Source organism: Lepus europaeus, chromosome 2 (genome assembly GCF_033115175.1).
Source record: "Lepus europaeus isolate LE1 chromosome 2, mLepTim1.pri, whole genome shotgun sequence".
NCBI lineage: Eukaryota > Metazoa > Chordata > Mammalia > Lagomorpha > Leporidae > Lepus > Lepus europaeus.
The window spans coordinates 64,058,596-64,077,115 of NC_084828.1; the positions used below are offsets into that span (position 1 = coordinate 64,058,596).

General features: G+C 39.5%; 2 protein-coding genes across 2 annotated transcripts in view; one reads left to right on the plus strand and one right to left on the minus strand.

Annotated features, from left to right (window-relative positions):
- LOC133771604 (leukocyte surface antigen CD47-like) overlaps positions 1-18,520 on the plus strand; it is a 158,365-nt gene that overhangs the window by 138,539 nt on the left and 1,306 nt on the right. The window lies entirely within an intron of this gene.
- MYH15 (myosin heavy chain 15) overlaps positions 1-18,520 on the minus strand; it is a 196,161-nt gene that overhangs the window by 34,642 nt on the left and 142,999 nt on the right. The window contains exons 30-33 of the mRNA XM_062207694.1: positions 16,267-16,463; positions 12,367-12,716; positions 7,476-7,600; positions 385-500 (exon numbers count right to left, since the gene is read on the minus strand). Coding sequence (XP_062063678.1) covers positions 385-500; positions 7,476-7,600; positions 12,367-12,716; positions 16,267-16,463 — 788 coding nt within the window. The remainder of the gene's footprint in view (positions 1-384; positions 501-7,475; positions 7,601-12,366; positions 12,717-16,266; positions 16,464-18,520) is intronic.

Sequence of the window (18,520 nt, forward strand, 5' to 3'; positions counted from 1 at the left end):
TCATGGTTCAACATTATCAATAGGTTTCTTGAATGCCCCAGAAAGACTTGTGACAGGGAGGCCCAGATACTACACATAGTCCTTATAAATGTAATTGCAGAGTTGATTTTGTTTTGTATTGCTGTGTAACTTTCAGTGTCAAAAGAGAATAGAAGCTGCTTGAATATAAGAAAATCGTAAGAACTGGCCACAGTTGTATGTATGTATTGTATTACTTTATGTTAATAGTGGCAAGCGTAGCTAGAAAGATTCAAGTGTCAATTTACCTAAATTTCTTTGGTAATGTTCCGACAGGAATTCATAAAAGCGGCCAAATACCGTGATTCTGTTCAGTGATGCATTTTAAAATTTGAAACTGTTGTTCATCAAAATAACGTTACATACCTCAAATTTTCTATTTCTTCATCTTTCTCTGAAAGTTTTTTTTCGAATTCTGCTTTAGCTTCCAAAAGTTCAAGCTGGAAATGAAGAATCTTGCTTTCATTCCTTTCCAGAACTCCCTGAAATACACAAAATGCATTAAGTGAAATCCATTTTTGGAAAATAGTTTTTTTTTTTAATATTTGTTTATTTATTTGAAAGGTGGAGAGACACAGAGAAGCAAATTTTCCATCTACTGGTTTGCTACCCAAACGGCCACAACACCTAGGGCTTGGCCAGGATGAAGCCAGGATCCAGGAACTCCTTCACGGTTTCCTACATGGGTTTCAGGGACTCAAGTGCTTGGAGCATCATCTACTGCCTTCCCGAGCACATTAGCAAGAAGCTGAACCAGTAGTGGAGCAGCTAGGACTCAACCCAGAAATTAGATATGGAATGCCAGCATATGATGGTGGGTTAACCTGATGTTCCACAATACCAGCTCATATTTTCTTCTTTAGTAAAAGGCAAAAAATTTATATGATTTGAAGAGAAAAATGATTTTTATTCCTATTGATGTAGATTTCAAACCAGTTCCCTAATATTGGGACAGGACGAGAGACAAACAACTACTTTTGTTTATCATTGCACTTAGGAGCTTTGGCATTCTTCCATATTTCATTTATAGGTCAAGAACTAGAATTCTTTTAGCATTTTTTATAAAAGATTTATTTATCTATTTGAAAGGGGGTTTGGGGGATAGAAAGAGATATCAATCTTCCATTCACTGGTTCGCTCCACAAATGGCCACAACAGCTGGGGCCATGCCAGGCTGAAGCCAGGAATCAGAGCTCCACTTGGGTCTCAACCTGGGTGTCAGGGGTCTAACAATCTGAATGAGCCTCTGCTGCCTTCCCAGATGCATTACAGGGAGCTCTATTGGAAGTGGAGCAGCCAGGACCCAGACAGGTGCCCCAAAATAGGATGCCAGCATTATAGGTGGCAGCTTAGCTCACTGCACTACAATGCCACCTCCAATAACTAGAATTCTGAAACATTTTTTAATTAGAAAATTTAAATCTTGTCTGTGATTATATTTAAACTTTTAAATTTATTCCTCAACTTTTTTTTTAACACAGTTTATCTTTGGTATGAATCAATAAAAGTATAGAAACTAGAACAAAGAAAGGTAATAATTCCTACATAGAGTCTTTTATACTTAATTATGGACTTCACAAAAAAATGCAAATGAATTCAAAGAGCAAGCAAGTGGATCTGACCCAAATATTGTCACTCGAAAAGCAGATAAATTTTGGATATATGAGGGTACTTCAAAAAGTTCATTGAAAATATGTGTTATGGGGGCCGCATCATGGCTCACTTGGCTAATCCTCCGCCTGTGGCACCAGCATCCCATATGGGCACCAGGTTCTAGTCCCGGTTGCTCCTCTTCTAGTCCAGCTCTCTGCTGTGGCCCGGGAAGGCAGTGGAGGATGGCCCAAGCACTTGGGCATCTGCACCCACATGGGAGACCAGGAGGAAGCATATGGCTCCTGGCTTCGGATCAGCTTAGCTCTGGCCGTAGCGGCCATTTGGGGGGTGAACCAATGGAAGGAAGACTTTTCTCTCTGTCTCTCTCTCTCTCACTAACTCTGCCTGTCAAATAAATAAAAAAAAAAGAAAATATGTATTATGAAAAACATTTTTTACATCAATATAATTTTATCTCCATCAATTTTGGAAGTGCCCTTGTACTGAGCATGTGCCCCTCAGTGTAATTATCACCACTGCTTTGACAGGGAGACACCCTGACCTCTGGCTATTTAAATACTGTGTGGGCAAGGCAATTATTGCCATGGTGTTATAAAAGAAATTCAATTTTGAAAGTATAGGTTTGAGTAAATATTGAAAGACTGTTCCAAATATATATGAAAAGTAAAAAAAAAAATGCATGGATACTGATGATGTAAAGGAGTGAAGCTACACAATGCGGTCTATTGGTCAGGTAACTCTGGAAAGATCTGAAGGGAGGAGTAATTTTTATAGCCTCTTCTAACGTCTGAGGAATACTTAGCAGATAACATGAAGAGAAAAAGGTAAAACTGAGTAGTGTTTTAAAAACAGAGATAAGACAGATGTAAGGGCCCGTTCACTGTTCTCTCAGCACCTTCAATGTAAAAGAACATAAATCAAAAACAAATTTTGAATAGTATTTTCTTCCAAGGGAATGGAATAGTGCCCTCAGTGTAAAACCGTCACCTTTAACCCAGTAGAATGCACTAGCAAAGTAAATCTTTAGAGAAAGTGATCTGAGATAATTTGAATTATTTGTATTGTTTTAAAAAATTGATAAAGTTCTTCATAAAGGATTACAAGGAAATATATAATTCAATGATATATGTCCAAGGTTTTAGGTAGTGGCTGAAGATAAAACTTAGGAAAATATTAATAGAATGTACTACTATCTAGTGTCTCAAATGGTATGAACACTATGCTTTAATGGCATTCTCACTTTTTTTAAGATTTATTTTATTTATTTGAAAGTCAGAGTTAGAGAGAGAGAGAGAGAGAGGTCTTCCATCTGCTGGACCAGGCCAAAGCCAGGAGCTTCTTCTGGGTCTCCCACGTGGGTGCAGGGTCCCAAGCACTTGGGCTGTCCTTCACTTCTTTCCCAAGTGCATTAGCAGGGAGCTGGATCAGAAGTGGAGCAGGTGGGACTCAAACTGGCACGCGAATGGGAGGCACCCACTGCAGGCAGAGGCTAACCTACTACACCAGAAGACCAGCCCCATCTATTCTGACTTTTTGATTTGGGTACTAATTGATTTATGAAACAAAGATGCCTATACATTATATAGGTCTATAATGCCCCTATCAATCATACTTCTCATTGTTTGTAGTATGTTTAAAGTCTATAGCATATGCATTACTTCTTTTACTTGAAATGGTATGTTCGGAAAGCCCCAGCCATTATGACCAGAGAACCAAGAGAACAAGTAAACAAAGTTCACCAACTGTACAGCCATCCTTGCTAGAGGACACCACATTGCCCAACGATAGGATTTTAGGTGAAAATACAATGAGTTGAAACATACTATTGAGCAAATGAACCTAATAGATATCTAGAGGATATTTCACCCAACAGCTACATAATACAAATTCTTGTCATCAGTGCATGGAACATTTTCTAGGATAGACCATATATTGAGTGACAAATTAAGCCTCAGTAAATTTAAAAAGGTTGGAATCAAAGCATGTATCATCTCAGAGAACGAAGGAGTAAAACTAGAGATAAACAGCAAGAGGAACAATAGAATGTTTACAAAACATGGAAATAAAACAGCATGGTACTGAATGACCAATGGATCATTGAAGACATGAAAAAGGAAATCAAAAACTTTCTTGAATTAAATGAAAATGAAAAAAAATTATCAAATCCTGTGGGATACAGTAAACACAATAGTAAGAAGGAAGTTTATAGCATTAAGTGATTACATTAAAAAATAGAAAGCTCTCAAATTGTCTATTTGTGAATCTCAAAAAGTTAGAAAAAGAACAAACCAAATCCCAAATTACCAGGAGGTTAGAAATAAGGGTCAGAGCAGAAATAAATGAAATTGAAACTTTAAAATGAACAAAGCAAGAGCAACAACAATAGCACAAAGGCAGGCTTTTTAATTATTTCTGTTTGAGAAGCTAAACAAAATATAAAACCCTTTAGCCAGATTAAAAAAAAAGGAAAATAACCCAAAAAAATCAGAGAAGAAAATTTGATATTAAAATCCACACCACTGAAATACAAAGGATCATAAGAAACTACTATAAATAACTATATGCTAACAAATTGTAAAACCTTGCAAAATTGATAAATTCCCACATATAAATTACCAATATTAAATCTTTAAAAAAATCTAAACAGACCAATAACAGGCAATGAGATTGAAGCATTATATATATATATATATATATATATATATATATATATCACAAACCAACAGCGAATATCATGCTGAATGGAGGAAAACCTAGAGCGTTTGCCCTTATATCTGGAAGAAGACAAGGTTGTCAGCTTTCACTGCTGTTATTCAATATAGTACTGGAAGTTGTAGCAAGAGCAAAAAGAAATAAAGGGAATCAAAATTGGAAAGAAGTCAAAATATCAATCTTTTAGATGGCATGATGTTGTACATGGGGAAACCTAAACATTCCACCAAAAAGCTATTGGAAATGATAAGATAAAGAAATTCAGCAAAGTTGCAGATTACAAATAAACATTCACAAAAATAGATTTTCTATACGCCAATGATGAACTCACTGAAAGAGAAATTGAGAAAGAAATTCCATTCACATTTGCTACCAAAAAATCAAATATTTATGAATAAATTTCTCCAAAGAAATGAAAGATTGCTACACTGAAAAACTGTAAAACATCATTGAAAGAAATCATTAACAATGCAAAAATAAATGGATATGCCTTCCTCGGGTATTAGATGAATAAATATCATAAAATGTCTATACTAACTAATTGACAGAGTTAGTGCAATTCCTGTCAAAATACCAATGACATTCTTTCAGAATTAGCAAAAGCAATCCTAAAATTCATATGAAATCACAAAAGACCCAGAATAGCCAAAGCAATCCTGAACAAAAAAAAAAAAAAACAAAAAATCAAGATGGGAGCATAATAATGCCTGACATAAGCATAATACAAAGCTATAGTAATTGAAACAACAGAGTACTGGCATAAAATCCAATAAAAGATAATGGAACAGCATAGAGCATCCAGAAATTAATCCATGTAAATACAGCTAACTCACTTTTGACAAAAGTGCCCAGAGCATACATTGAAGAATGGGTAATCTCTTCAACAAATGTCCTGGTAAATGTTTTATATATATATATATATATATATATATATATATATATATATATATACAAATTCTTCTACAAATATATATATATATATATATATTTGTAGAAGAATGAAATTAGATACATACCTCTCACCATACATAAAAATCAACTCAAGATGGATCATAGACCCAATATGAAGTCCTGAAACTATGAAGTTACTGGAAGAAAGTACAGGGGAAACACTTCAATACACTGATGTCAGTGATGGCTACTTGGGTAAGACCATCAACCTCCCCACCCACCCACCAAAAGCATGTGAAACAAAAGCAGAACTAGACAAATGGGACTACATCAAACTCAGAAGCTTTTGCACAGCAAAGAAATTAATCAATATAGAGAAGAAACATCCAACAAAATGTGAAAAAAAATATTTACAGACTACTTATCCAACAAAGGAATATTATCAGCAACTCAAACTCAACAACAGAAAAACAACCAATCTAGTTAGGAAATGGGCAGAGGACCTCAACAGTTTTCAAAAGAATGTATACAAATGACCAACAAATAAATGAAAAAAATGTTCAACATCACTAGCCATCAGAGAAATGCAAATCACAACTGCAATGAGATATTGCCTCACCCATCAGAATGGCTAAAATTCAAAAACAGCAACAAATGCTGGTGAGGATGTAGAGAAAGGGAGACTCTCACATGCTATTGATGAGAATGTAAATTTGTGCAGCTACTGTGGAAAACAGTGTGGAAATTTCTTAAAAAAAACTAAAATTGACTTGCCATAAGAGCCAGCAATCCCAGTACTGGGTATATAACCAAAAGATATGAATACATTGTATCAAAGAGATACCTGTACCACCATACTATAGCAACACTGTTGATAATAACCAAAATATGGTGGAATCAACCAGTGTCCATTATCAGCTGAATGAATAAAGAGCCAAAAGAATGGATGAAGAAAATTTGATTTACATACACATACACAATGTAATATTATTCAGCTATAAAAATGAATGAAATTCTATCATTTGCATCAAAATGGTTGTAACTGGGGGACATCATGTCGAGTGAAATAAATGGGAGGTAGAAAGACAAATATTGTGTATTCACCTTTATATATAGAAAAAACAAAAATAAAAAGAATTGCCTGTGTGTACTATTTTTGCTGCAAACAAAGCATTTTGTCAAACTGTGTTTTGAACATTTGTCGGGCAAATTATTAGTACTACTATATATAATATAGTATACTATATTACTATTCCATAACAATCATGAAATATATTGTATATTGGTGAAACTGACATCTTTTCATTTGATTTTTGTTCATTGCCCTTGCCCCTGTTTCTGCTGAACTATGGTCTTTGCTTTTTTTTTTTTTTTTTTTTTGGTTGTGGTTATTGAACTCTTTATTTAGTAGAGCATTAAGCTTTTAAGCCTTTGACTATAACATAAAATAAAAATGTTATCTCAGGATGGCACCATGGCTCACTTGGCTAATCCTCTGCCTGCGACGCCAGCACTCCAGGTTCTAGTCCCGGTTGGGGCGCCAGATTCTGTCCCGGTTGTTCCTCTTCCAGTCCAGCTCTCTGCTGTGGCCCGGGAGGGCAGTGGAGGATGGCCCAAGTCCTTGGGCCCTGCACCCGCATGGGAGACCAGGAGGAAGCACCTGGCTCCTGGCTTCGGATCAGCGCAGCGCCAGCCGTGGCAGCCATTTGGGGGTGAGCCAACAGAAAAGGAAGACCTTTCTGTCTGTCTCTCTCTCTCACTGTCTAAATCTGCCTGTCAAAAAAAATGTTATCTCAAAATTAAAAGATTTTTTAAAAATTATTAACTTAAAAATTATCTGCCTGTAGATTTATTGAACTTTGAGTCCTGCTTGTGGCTGCTTTGGCAGGGCCAGACTACATGATTTCACAGGCCTTGTATGGCTCACAGGCAGGAAAATGTTCCTCACTCCTGGTAAGCACTGGCGACAAACAATTGAACAAGTCAGACGTTGTTCCTGTCTCATTATAATCAGAAGATTTGCATTTACTATTGTTTATCCTGCACTGTGAGCTTCTATGTCTTCATTTGTGAAATAGTAACAATATTCTAGGCAGATTATATAACACAATGCATACACAGGGCCTACCATATAGCAAATAAACACTTGAAAGTGCCATTCTGTTGTTGCAGTTATTACTAGAAGGCAGATATGCTTTGTCACACTGGTGAAAAGTTTTTCTCTGGGGTAGTGTTACTACCTCTGCTTCTTCCAGTGTCACCTGGACATCAGTCTTCTCTTTTTCAATCAGCTTCTTGGCCTTTTCCATTTCAGTTAAGTTCTTGGTCCCTTCTCTAACCTGGTTTTTCAGAATAGAAATCTCTTCTGGAAAGAGAAGAAGAAAAGTTAGTGGAAGGCTCAGTCTGGAACCCAAGAAATCAGTCACAACAATGTTGCTAGACGCCAACACAGACCATGGTAATGCTTCCCTTGGAAACTCGCTGGCAGGGCATCAGTATTCTATATGGGACCTCTGGTAGGATTTTAAAAAGCATCCCTTCTTCAATACACTCTTCAACCATTTGCCAAAAATCTGACCACCACAATTGGTGAGGATGGTGCTTCGAGTATTATACATTGGACAACCTGCAAAACCGCATGGTGGAGTTGCTGGTCAGAGCCACTGCAGATTCCACCTGAAAGTACTCTTAAGTAACAGAGCTGAATCCCCACACTCCTCATGAGTACACAGCCATCAGAACCACTGGCTGTCATTGTGCCACCCACTACTCACCACTTGGAGAGAAGCCTTAAGCATGAACTGGATAACTTTCTGCCAAGGCATGACTCAGGACAGAGCATGAGAAAGGGCTCAATATGTATTGTATAGAGAGAAACACAGCATGGAGATGTTTGTTGTATTACATAAATTGTGCTCTAGTGTACATCAGTCATGAAATTTGTTTTATCTCTCAAAAAACTACCACCATTTATTTGTGCATCCATGAATTGTTGGGCATTTAATTTGACTGTATCTGGAGATTATAAACAATTCTATGAAGAATATACTTAAAACACCAGGTGGGGTTGCTCAGAGAGGATTGCTCTAGCTCAAGCACTTGAAAGTTTTAGCTGTCCTTTCTTCAGTACAAGTCCTTGACAGTGCAAGGCATTCAGAAGTCACAAAACCTCTGCCAGCTGATACTTGTACTGCCTGTCTGCCTCTTCATGAAGGGAGTCTCTACTGCCTAAGAGGTGTGGTGGAGATGCCAAGTAGTTCTGGGAATTACCCAGTCCAGGGGCAGTGGAGGTTCCCACATATTACTCTGGTTCCTAAGATCATGGGCTGTGATGTGATAGGACTAGATTTTTTTTAATTATAAAAATAAACAACTTAGATGGAAAGTATCATTGAATAAACCATTCTTCTCATGTAAGCAGGGGGCTTACATGAGAAGGATTCTCTAGATAAAGTTCAAGAAAGTTTTTCTCAACTCTGATTGCACCTTAGAATCACTGGGCAAGCTTCTGAAAAATCATCTGGATCTCCAAGCTCTCCCCTTGAAGAAAATGTGATCTTAAGCAACATTGGTCTCACCTGAAAACTTGTTAGACTACAAATTCTCAGCCCCTCTACTGGACTTACTGAATCAGAAACTCTGGAAGTAGATCCCAACCATCTGTTTTAAAAAGGCCTCCAGGTGGTTTGAATGCAGGTAAAATGAACTAAATACTGTTCTAGCACCTCTCACATGCCCATCTCTCACCTGACCTTGGGCTATACAGGTCAACAGAGAAACTAGGATTCATTTCCTCTATTGGTCTGTTCACCATTACTTTAACCAAAATACTCAAGAGGAAACTCTTGGTAAAGAAGATGCAATTCTGCTTCAGTTTGGAGATTTTAGTTCAGGATTGGGAACCCCATAGTCCACCGTTGGTGAAGGCTGGTTTTGGTGGGTGTGGAGGAACCATGAAATGATGAGCCAGGAAAAAAAGCAATTACGCAGAACTCTGACAAAACCCTCTGACAAAAACCATCCTCCAAGGGCACCCCCACAAGGGCACCCCCCTGACCATGACCTAAAGACATCCTACCATCACCAGGCACCACTTGCTAGCTGCCACAGTTAAAGTCTCTACCCTTAACCCATCAACCATTAATACAGAGACATCCAAGTTTAAACATATTGCATTAGTTTTGGGGTGACAGATCCTGCTCAACCCATAACACATTTAAGCCATCAATAGTATGATAGTATTGAACTTGTTTCTAGGGCCTTATCATGTGTTTCTTAAACATCACTGTATTTGGCCCCCAATCTTGGCTCCCAATCTCAGCAACCAATTAAATCTCAAAGGTTTATATAAAAAATTAATGGATTAATGCTATAGTTGATGGATTAAAGAAGAGACTGGATCTAAATATGATGACTATGGGGTGGGACCAGCGGGAGTTCTTTGTGTCACTGGGGGCTTGTCAGCAGAAAGTAGTTCTTTTCCGAAGGTTGGTTACTTAAGCCAGGTTCAACCTAGCTTCTCTGTCTCTGCTTCCTGGATCATCACATGATTATGCCTTCATACCAGCTCTGTCATTGTCAGTCGGATGCCAAACTAAGGGGACTGCCCAATCCAACTGTGAACCTCCAGAGTGTAAGCCAAAATAAGCCTTTTCCTTTCCAAGAAGCTCATCTCAGGTACTTTAGTTAAAGTAACAAAAATCTGACTAGTACCATGCTGGTATAACCTTGTAGCCTCTTTGAAGTGCTATAAATTGGCAGGAATATCAAATTTTATAAATTCATTTCTATAACCTAAGAATTTCATTTCTAGGAATCTATGCTACTGAAATATTTTTGCATGTGCATAAAAATGCATGGAGATATATAATAGAGGATTATTCATAAATGTGAATAATTGGCTCTAAATTTATTAAGGTTGGGGTCAGCATTGTGATTTAGATTCTGCTGTCTTTGTCAGCATCCTACATCAGAGTGCCAGCTGGAATTTCAGTGACTCTGCTTCCAACCCAGCTTCCTGCTAATGAGCCTGGAAAGGCAGAAGAGGGCCAAAGTACTCAGGGCTTCTGTCACACATGTAGGAAAGCCAGATAGAGTCCCTGGCTTCTGGCGTCAGCCTGGCCCAGACCTAGCTGTTGTGGCCATTTGGAGAGTAGACCAATGGATGGAAGATTCTTTCTGTCTCTCCCTCTTTCTGTGTCACTCTGCCTTTCAAATAGTTAGGTAAATAAATAAATATTTAAAAAGTCAAATGAATAAGGTCTAGTTCAATAACCTTATTATGAAACACTATGAAGCTGTTAAAAAGCATGTGATAGGTCGGATGGACATGAAAAGGACCAAAAGGCACATGGGCAGGTAGCACAGCTAAGTAGTTAGGTGTGAATATACTGCAGCCGAGCTGACTGGGCTCCACTCCCAGATGTGCCAGCTACCTGTGAATTTGGACAAGTTCCTTCACCTTACATGGTCTAACATAATCTTAATTTTACAGATAAGGAAACTACCACTAAGGCTGTTTGGAGAATTAAACAGTGACTAGTGGTACAGAAAATAGTGCCTGGTGTATAGTGTGGGCTATACAAATGACTGTCAAATTAGAAGACCTATTGACAGTTGAAAATTATGTAGAAAAAATGTGTAATTTGGGCCAAAAAAAAAAAACCACATATGCTGCCTAATGACATCTTGGTGAGTGGCAGTTTGCATGTAAGACTGGCCCCATAGGATCCTAATGGAGCTGCAAAATTCCTACCACCTGGTAACATTGTAGTCCTTGTAAAATTGCAGTGCCTCACATTACTCACATGTTTATGGTGATGCTGGTGTGCACAAATCTGCACTGCCATTTGTAGAAAAGAATAGCACATACAATTAAGGTATTCCATAATGCTTGAGGATAATAAATAACAATATGACCTGTTTGTGTACTTACTGTACAATATGATTTGTCATTTTTAGTATTCCCTTTTATTTATAAAAATAGTTTACTGTGAAACAGTTATACCATGTTATGCCAGAAGAAGCCTCACATGTCTCATGCTGTTTTTTTTTTTTTAAGATTTATTTATGGGGGGCCAGTGCTGTGGCACAGTAGGCAAAGCCTCCACCTGTAGCATAGGCATCCCATATGGGCACCAGTTCATGTCCCAGATGCTCCTCTTCTGATTCAGCTCTGTGCTATGGCCTGGGAAAACAGTGGAAGATGACCAAAGTGCTTGGGCCCCTGTACTCATGTGGAAGACCTAGAGTAGGTTCCTGGCTCCTGGCTTCAGATCAGACCAGCTCCATTTGGGGAGTGAACCAGTGGATGGAAAACCTTTCTCCCTGTTTCTCCCTGTCTCTGACTGTAAGTCTACCTCTCAAAAAATTTAAAAAAAAGATGTATTTATTTATTTGAAAGAGTTACAGAGAGGCAGAGAGAGAGAGAGAGAGAGAGAGAGAGAGAGAGAGATTTTCCACCCACTGGTTTACTCTTCAAATGGCTGCAACTGCCGGAGCTGGGCTGATACAAATCCAGGAGCCAGAAGCTTCTTCCAGGTCTCCCACACAGGTGCCAGGCCCAAGGACTTGGGTCATCTTTCGCTGCTTTCCCAGGCCATAGCAGAGAGCTGGATCAGAAGTAGAGCAGCTGGGACTCAAACCAGCACCCCTGTGGGATTCCTGCACTGCAGGTGGTGGCTTTACTCCCTATGCCACAGCACTGGCCCCACTTACTGTGTTTTTTGATTTCAATAAGAGGCCATGGCCTAGCAATGGACCTATAGGATCTGGGTACAAATAAGCCCCCTCTACAATGTTCATACAATGATAAAATAGCATATTGAGGCATTTCTCAGAGTGTATCCCCATCATTATGTGATACATGACTGTACACGAAAAATCTTTGTGAGGACTTGAATATCAAGAAATTCTTAAGAGCATCTTCCTTTTAGAGGAATCAGAGCCATAGAAGGGAAATTAGCCTTACTTTCATAATTCCATATGAATACCATCTATAGGAAAATAAATAGACAAAGAAGGATGAAACTTGAGAAGTGAAAACAAGAACTGTAATGTGGAAGGCTGGGCCTTCTGCCCACTGCAGACAGCCCCGCCCTGCAGCCAGGGCCCTCCCTGAGCCCCCCGTACCTTGGAGGCTCTTGTTCTCCCTCCTGAGTGTCTCCTGGCCCATGGTGCTGTCCTCATAGGCATGTCTGAGCTCGAGCAGCTCGGAGCTGAGAGCACAGGCCTCCTTCTGAGAGGCACCCAGCAAGGCCTGGCACTCCTCCTGCTGCTGCTTCCAGTCGGCGAGGGCCTTGTCTGAGCGCCACTGCTTCTGGTCCCTCAGGGCTGCTGCAGAGCGGGCCCTCCCCAGGTCAGACAGGGCGTCCCCGAGCTCGAACTGCAGTCGGTGCCTGGCCCTCTCCAGGGAGGCATTTCTGGCATTGGCCACCCCCATGGCTTCAGCAGCTTCCTGCAACCGAACGGCCAGCTTCTTCCTGAGCAGGAAGAGGAAACCCCAAGGGTGAGTGAAGCAACACTTCAGAGCTCATCGTACCTGCCCTGCATTAAAGGCAGTGCTTGGGTGCATAGTAGGGCGGCCTCTGAGCTCTGCCCAACAGTGGGAAGTACAAGTGCTTCCTGTGCTAGAGAAGCCACACGCCTGCTAACCACCATCCTCTGCCTTCTGGATCCACCTGCTCTTTATTTCCCACCCTTTACCAACCTGGACGTGGAACTCAGCATCTCTTTGAATTTCTTTAAATATTTGTTTATCCTAAAACTTTACTAAAACAATGTGGACTTTATTGAAGACTTTATCAGAAATGGAGTAAATAAGAAGATAATACTGAATACTCCAAGAAGAGCAAGCCACTTAAATTTCCTTGGGCACAATTAGTCTGTAAAGAGCTCCTCGGCCTTGATGCTTCTAAGGAACACTTTCTTGCTCTCTCCTGCTCATTCTTTTTCACCTCTTATCATGTGGCTCCTAAACATGCCCTAAATCTCTCTTCTCTCTGAATTTCTTCTCCACTTTGGCTCCTCTTCCCAGATTTATGCACCCAAATCCATCCCATCATTATGTTCACTTAGTATGTCCTGCTGCTCTTGGAGTGGTGTGATATAGCCCTATCTGTATTCATCAAGCATCCTGAGACTGTTTTGTTAAAGGTGTTGCCTCCACCTCCCCATAATATGGCACTCATAGACATTCTAATGGGTGAGTTAAGTTCTGTTGCTTATACCCTTGCAGTTTCAGGCACTCCTATTCTTATTTATTATAGCTCTTAGTTGAAAGCTGTTGTATATATCAACGCTACTTCTGTTACTAACCAGAAAAAATGTCTTCAAGAACTAACATGTACCAGCAACCAGCCCTACAGAGCAATGTGAAAATAAATATTCTTTTTGGTAGAATCCTGCAAAAACCAATTTGTTCTCAGAATCCAGGAAGAATCTGGACTTTAACAATTATTCTTCACTCAGTGGCATTCTAAGCAGTCACTTCACTTTTTGGCTTCATTTTTCCTAGGAGAAGATTCTGGGCCTCACCCCACCTAAGACACTAAGAGCCTTGTAACATAATTACATGTGTTTTAACTAATTTAGGAAAGCTTGGTTGGTACTAGAAAATAGGAGTTATGCTTTTGCTGGTTTGACCAGGACTGAGGTGTTTGATCAGGGCTTGGGGATTTCAGTGCTAAGATTAGGGAAGCATAGACTAAAGTGAGCAATTGGTCACATCATCTTACTGGCAATTTTCTTCTCCATTTAATACCAACTATTATTTTTCTCCATAACAATATAAGCATATACTTAGTTTCCTAGAATATGTAAGGAGAGGTAGGAGATCAAAAAATTAAATCCTGGGGTGAGTGTTTGACACAGCAGTTAGTCACCACTTGGGACACCTAAATCCCATACTGTAGTGCCTGATTCAAGTCTTTGCTCTTCCAGTGCCAAACCAATTTCCTGCTTAAGTGCATAGTGAGAGGCAGCAGATTTTGGTCATCCACATGGAGACCCAGACTGAGTTCTGGCTCCTGGATTCAGCCTCGCCCAGTGTGGCTGTTGTTTACATTTGCGGAGTGAACCAGCAGACAAAAGATCTCTTTAAATCTCTATCTACATTTCAAATAAAGTGAACATAAATAAGCAAAAATCTTTAAAAAAATTAAATTATCCTTGAAGGACTTAGGTATCAGAAGCAGTAAACTAGGACTCAGGTGAACTTGATTTTGCTAACCTACCTAATCATAAGAACTCTAGCCTAGAAATTGAAACCGGTGGCCGGCGCCGTGGCTTAACAGGCTAATCCTCTGCCTTGCGGCGCCAGCACACCGGGTTCTAGTCCCGGTTGGGGCGCCGGATTCTATCCCGGTTGCCCCTCTTCCAGGCCAGCTCTCTGCTATGGCCCGGGAAGGCAGTGGAGGATGGCCCAAGTGCTTGGGCCCTGCACCCGCATGGGAGACCAGGAGAAGCACCTGGCTCCTGGCTTCGGATCAGCGAGATGTGCCGGCCGCAGCGGCCATTGGAGGGTGAACCAATGGCAAAAAGAAGACCTTTCTCTCTGTCTCTCTCTCTCACTATCCACTCTGCCTGTCAAAAAAAAAAAAAAAATTCCAATTTAAAAAAAAAAAAGAAATTGAAACCGGTAAATCTTCAAATTTCCAATTAGAAGTAAACACGAGACCAATTTTTTTTGGTAGCTGCTTACTTCACTGAAGTGATTTAAAGGAAATGCATGGTAAAAAGCTTTATTTGAGGTAAACTAATTTAAAATCAGTTTTTTATTTAAAATAAAAAAAAACCATTTTTAAGATATTACCATATTTGCCCATTATTTTTTTTTAGTTGTTACATACTACAAAACTGGTTCTAACAAATCCGTGTAGCCCATATTCTTTCTCTTTTTTCTATCCTCCAAAAAGAAACCATCAAAGATAATGACAGGAAGTAATTACATCTGAATTCTCCAATTATTAGAAGAAAAACAAAGTCTTATTTTAGAAGCATATGCCATAGTTTGATATGAAGAGACATTTCAATTCAAAGTCCCACTTTTTTATGGTCCACAGTTTTTATAAAATACCTACAGTAGGTATTTTTAGTATCTGTCATTCCAAAACCCTTTTTAAGTGATTGTGGATATTGAGATGGATCACTTGGTACCTGTTCTGGTACAAAACACAGCAGCTGTTCAGCAAGTACACAGCAATGCCTCTCCAAGATTTAGGTGAAGAACTAAAAAATCATTATTTCTGGTTGAAGTTAATGAGAAATGTATTGATCTGCCCTGGATTTTTGTCAAGCTACCAAGCCAAGGATACATTCTTTAGAGTCAACCTTTAATAATAGGAGAGGGTTAGTTTGGTGCTCTCTTTCAAAGATACACAGTTCTTCAATGTCTAAGCAAGGCATTTGAGCACTAAACTCTGAAAGCAAGTGTTGATTTTGCTGGGTCCCAAACATCTAGTTCCTGAGAAGAGTTTTTAAACCTTTATGCAGCATTGTCTATAAAACTGATGGTTTAACTTTAAGAGTATCTGGGAAGGATTTGTTTTCAAAGTATAAGGCATGAAGACAGATGTTAACACATTTCCAACAATCGTTGTCCACTTTCACAGAGCACTTTGTGGTCTATAGGCCAGAGACACAATAACAGACAGCTAAGGTATGTAAGCACATAGAATCCAGTACTTGGGTATTCTCAATGTACAGCTTTTAAGTGGTAGCCCAATCTTCCAATCACAGCTCAAAGTCACATGTTTTACAAAGAATTCCCTTGTACCCCCTAAAAGAGTCTTCTTAGTCTTCTTTCTTTCCCCACAACCTCTTTATAGTCTATCAATCTCTATTATGATTTTTTAAGGTCATTTAGAGTATGTGCTTCTTTCCAGCAATGACTATCAACCTGGTCTTGGATGTATTCATGCACTCAACAAAGATTTGCTAGGTGCATATCACAAGGCCTTGGAGACACAGTCATTATGCTCATACTCCTACCTGTAATTAACTGGAGGTTTAGGGTAGCCATGCCCTACTCACTTGGCATCCTCCAATTCCTCAGTTCTCTGAATGGCATCATGTTCATATTTCATTCTCCACTGAACCATTTCAGCATTGCCTTTGGATAGGGCCCGGTGCAGCTCAGCCTTGATTTCTTGTTCTTCCTCATACTGCTCTCGTAGAAGGTCACAGTCACGTTTTGCTGACTGTAGGGCATTAGCCAGAGAACTCTGTGACTGTAGGGAGCACACATTTTTAAAAGTTACTACCAACGTGAACAAAGAATTGAAGGTGAAATAATTTTTTTTTAGGTAGGTGAGTAATCTGCCACAAATTCAAACCAAACATGAACCTAGTACAGCAATACCAGGGAGAGAATTTGGGACATGAAAAAAATAGAAAGTATTTAATTGTTGCTGTTTAACTAGGGAACAGTGTTCTGTTAGGGAAATGCAAACTTGACTATGTGGGTTTCAATAATAGATAAGCCTAGAGTTCTAAACACAGTAAATCCAAAGGTGTTTTTCTTGTTACTCAGAGAAAGCAAGGAAAAATATTTATCACTTAGATTTAGATCTTGCATGAACTAGAAAGAATTAGATTTAATCTAGCCACTTACCTAATTGATAAGGAAAATAAGATATTTTTTAAAGATTATTTTTATTTATTCTGAAAGAGTTAGAGAGGCTGGTGGGAGAGATGAGACAGAGAGAGAGAGAGAGAGAGAGAGAGAGAGAGAGAGAGGTCTTCCATCATCTGGTTCATTTCCCATGTGGCCACAACAGCCAGCATTGGGCCAGGTTGAAGTCAGAAGCTTCATTCAAATCTCCCAGATGGGAAGGAGGGCTCAAATACTTAGATCATCCTCTGCTGCTTCTCCCAGGCCATTAGCAGGGAACTGGATTGGAAGTGGAGCAGCTGAGACACTATATGGCACTCACATGGGATGCTGCTGTCATTGGTAGCAGCTTTACCTGCTTTGCCACTATGTCAGCTTTCAGGAAAACAAGTTCTTACTTCACATGTATACCTCTGAAAATATGTTTTTATCACTGTAAAACAGTGTTGTCCACTTTACTTTCTAAATCTTTTACTTCATATGTAAACCTGTGAAAATCTCAGTTTTATACTGTAAAAGAGTGCTGTCCAATAGAACTTTCTATAGTGACTAAAATTCTGGATATGTACACTATTATGGCAATGACTATCACATATGGCCAGTGAACACTAAGAATGTGCCTAGTGTAATGTGTGATCAAATGGAGTTTTAATTTTAATTGGTATACACTTAAATTTGGATAGTCACCTGTAGTATACTTATAGCTCTTGTATTTATTAGACAGTGGAGCTGAGTTTAATGAACATTTTTGTCACTTACATAGTGGTCTGGTTAACCTAGCAGCATCATTCCCAGGAGATAACCTCCTGTAGTGAAAAGAACCAGCACCTTGGCTTGTCCTCATGAATCATTTATGCAAATGAGGAAGAAGCATCACCCTAAGTAGATGTAACTCCAAGGACACTGATTTAATTCATTGCAGTATCAGTCTGACACCACTGCACAATACAAGAAGACTGAGAATCATATAACCTTGGGTTCAAATTGGGATCTTTCCTCTTATTTAATACTTACTGAGCACCTGTTTACAGAAGTAAATGAAACAACATCCCTGCCCTAAGAAACTAAAAAGAATTAAGGGGGGAGGTGAGGCCAGCATTGTGGGGCAGCAGGTTAAGATGCCAGCTGCAATGCCAGCATGGCATATTGGAGCCAGCTCCCTGCTAACGTGCTTGGGAAAGCACTGGAAGGTGGCCCAAGTACTTGGGCACCTGTGATCCATGTGGGAGGCCAGATAGAGTTCCTGGCTCCCGGCTTCAGCTTGGCCTGGCCCGGATATTGCAGTCATCTGGGGAATGGATCAGCAGATGGAAACTTTCTGTCTCTGCCTCTGTCACACTGCCTTTCAAATAAATAAAAATAAATATTTTTTTGAAAAAGAAGAGTATACACAAAGTGATCTTCTAAATAAAGTAATACATAAAGGTTCTAATGCCAGTAAAAAAAAATAAAACATGTTGGTATGACATAGGATGTGTGGCTCCCATCCATCAATCCTGCAAAGAACTGAGGGAAGGGGTCATAAGTAGTGGGAACAGCAGTTACAAAAGACCTAAGGCAGGAATGATGGAAGCTTGTTTAAGAGTCATGACGGAAGTCAGGGTAAGTGGAGGGGAACTAGCAAAGACAGCAGATGTGTGAGATAAGGTCAGAGAAGGAGGCTGAAGCTGGATG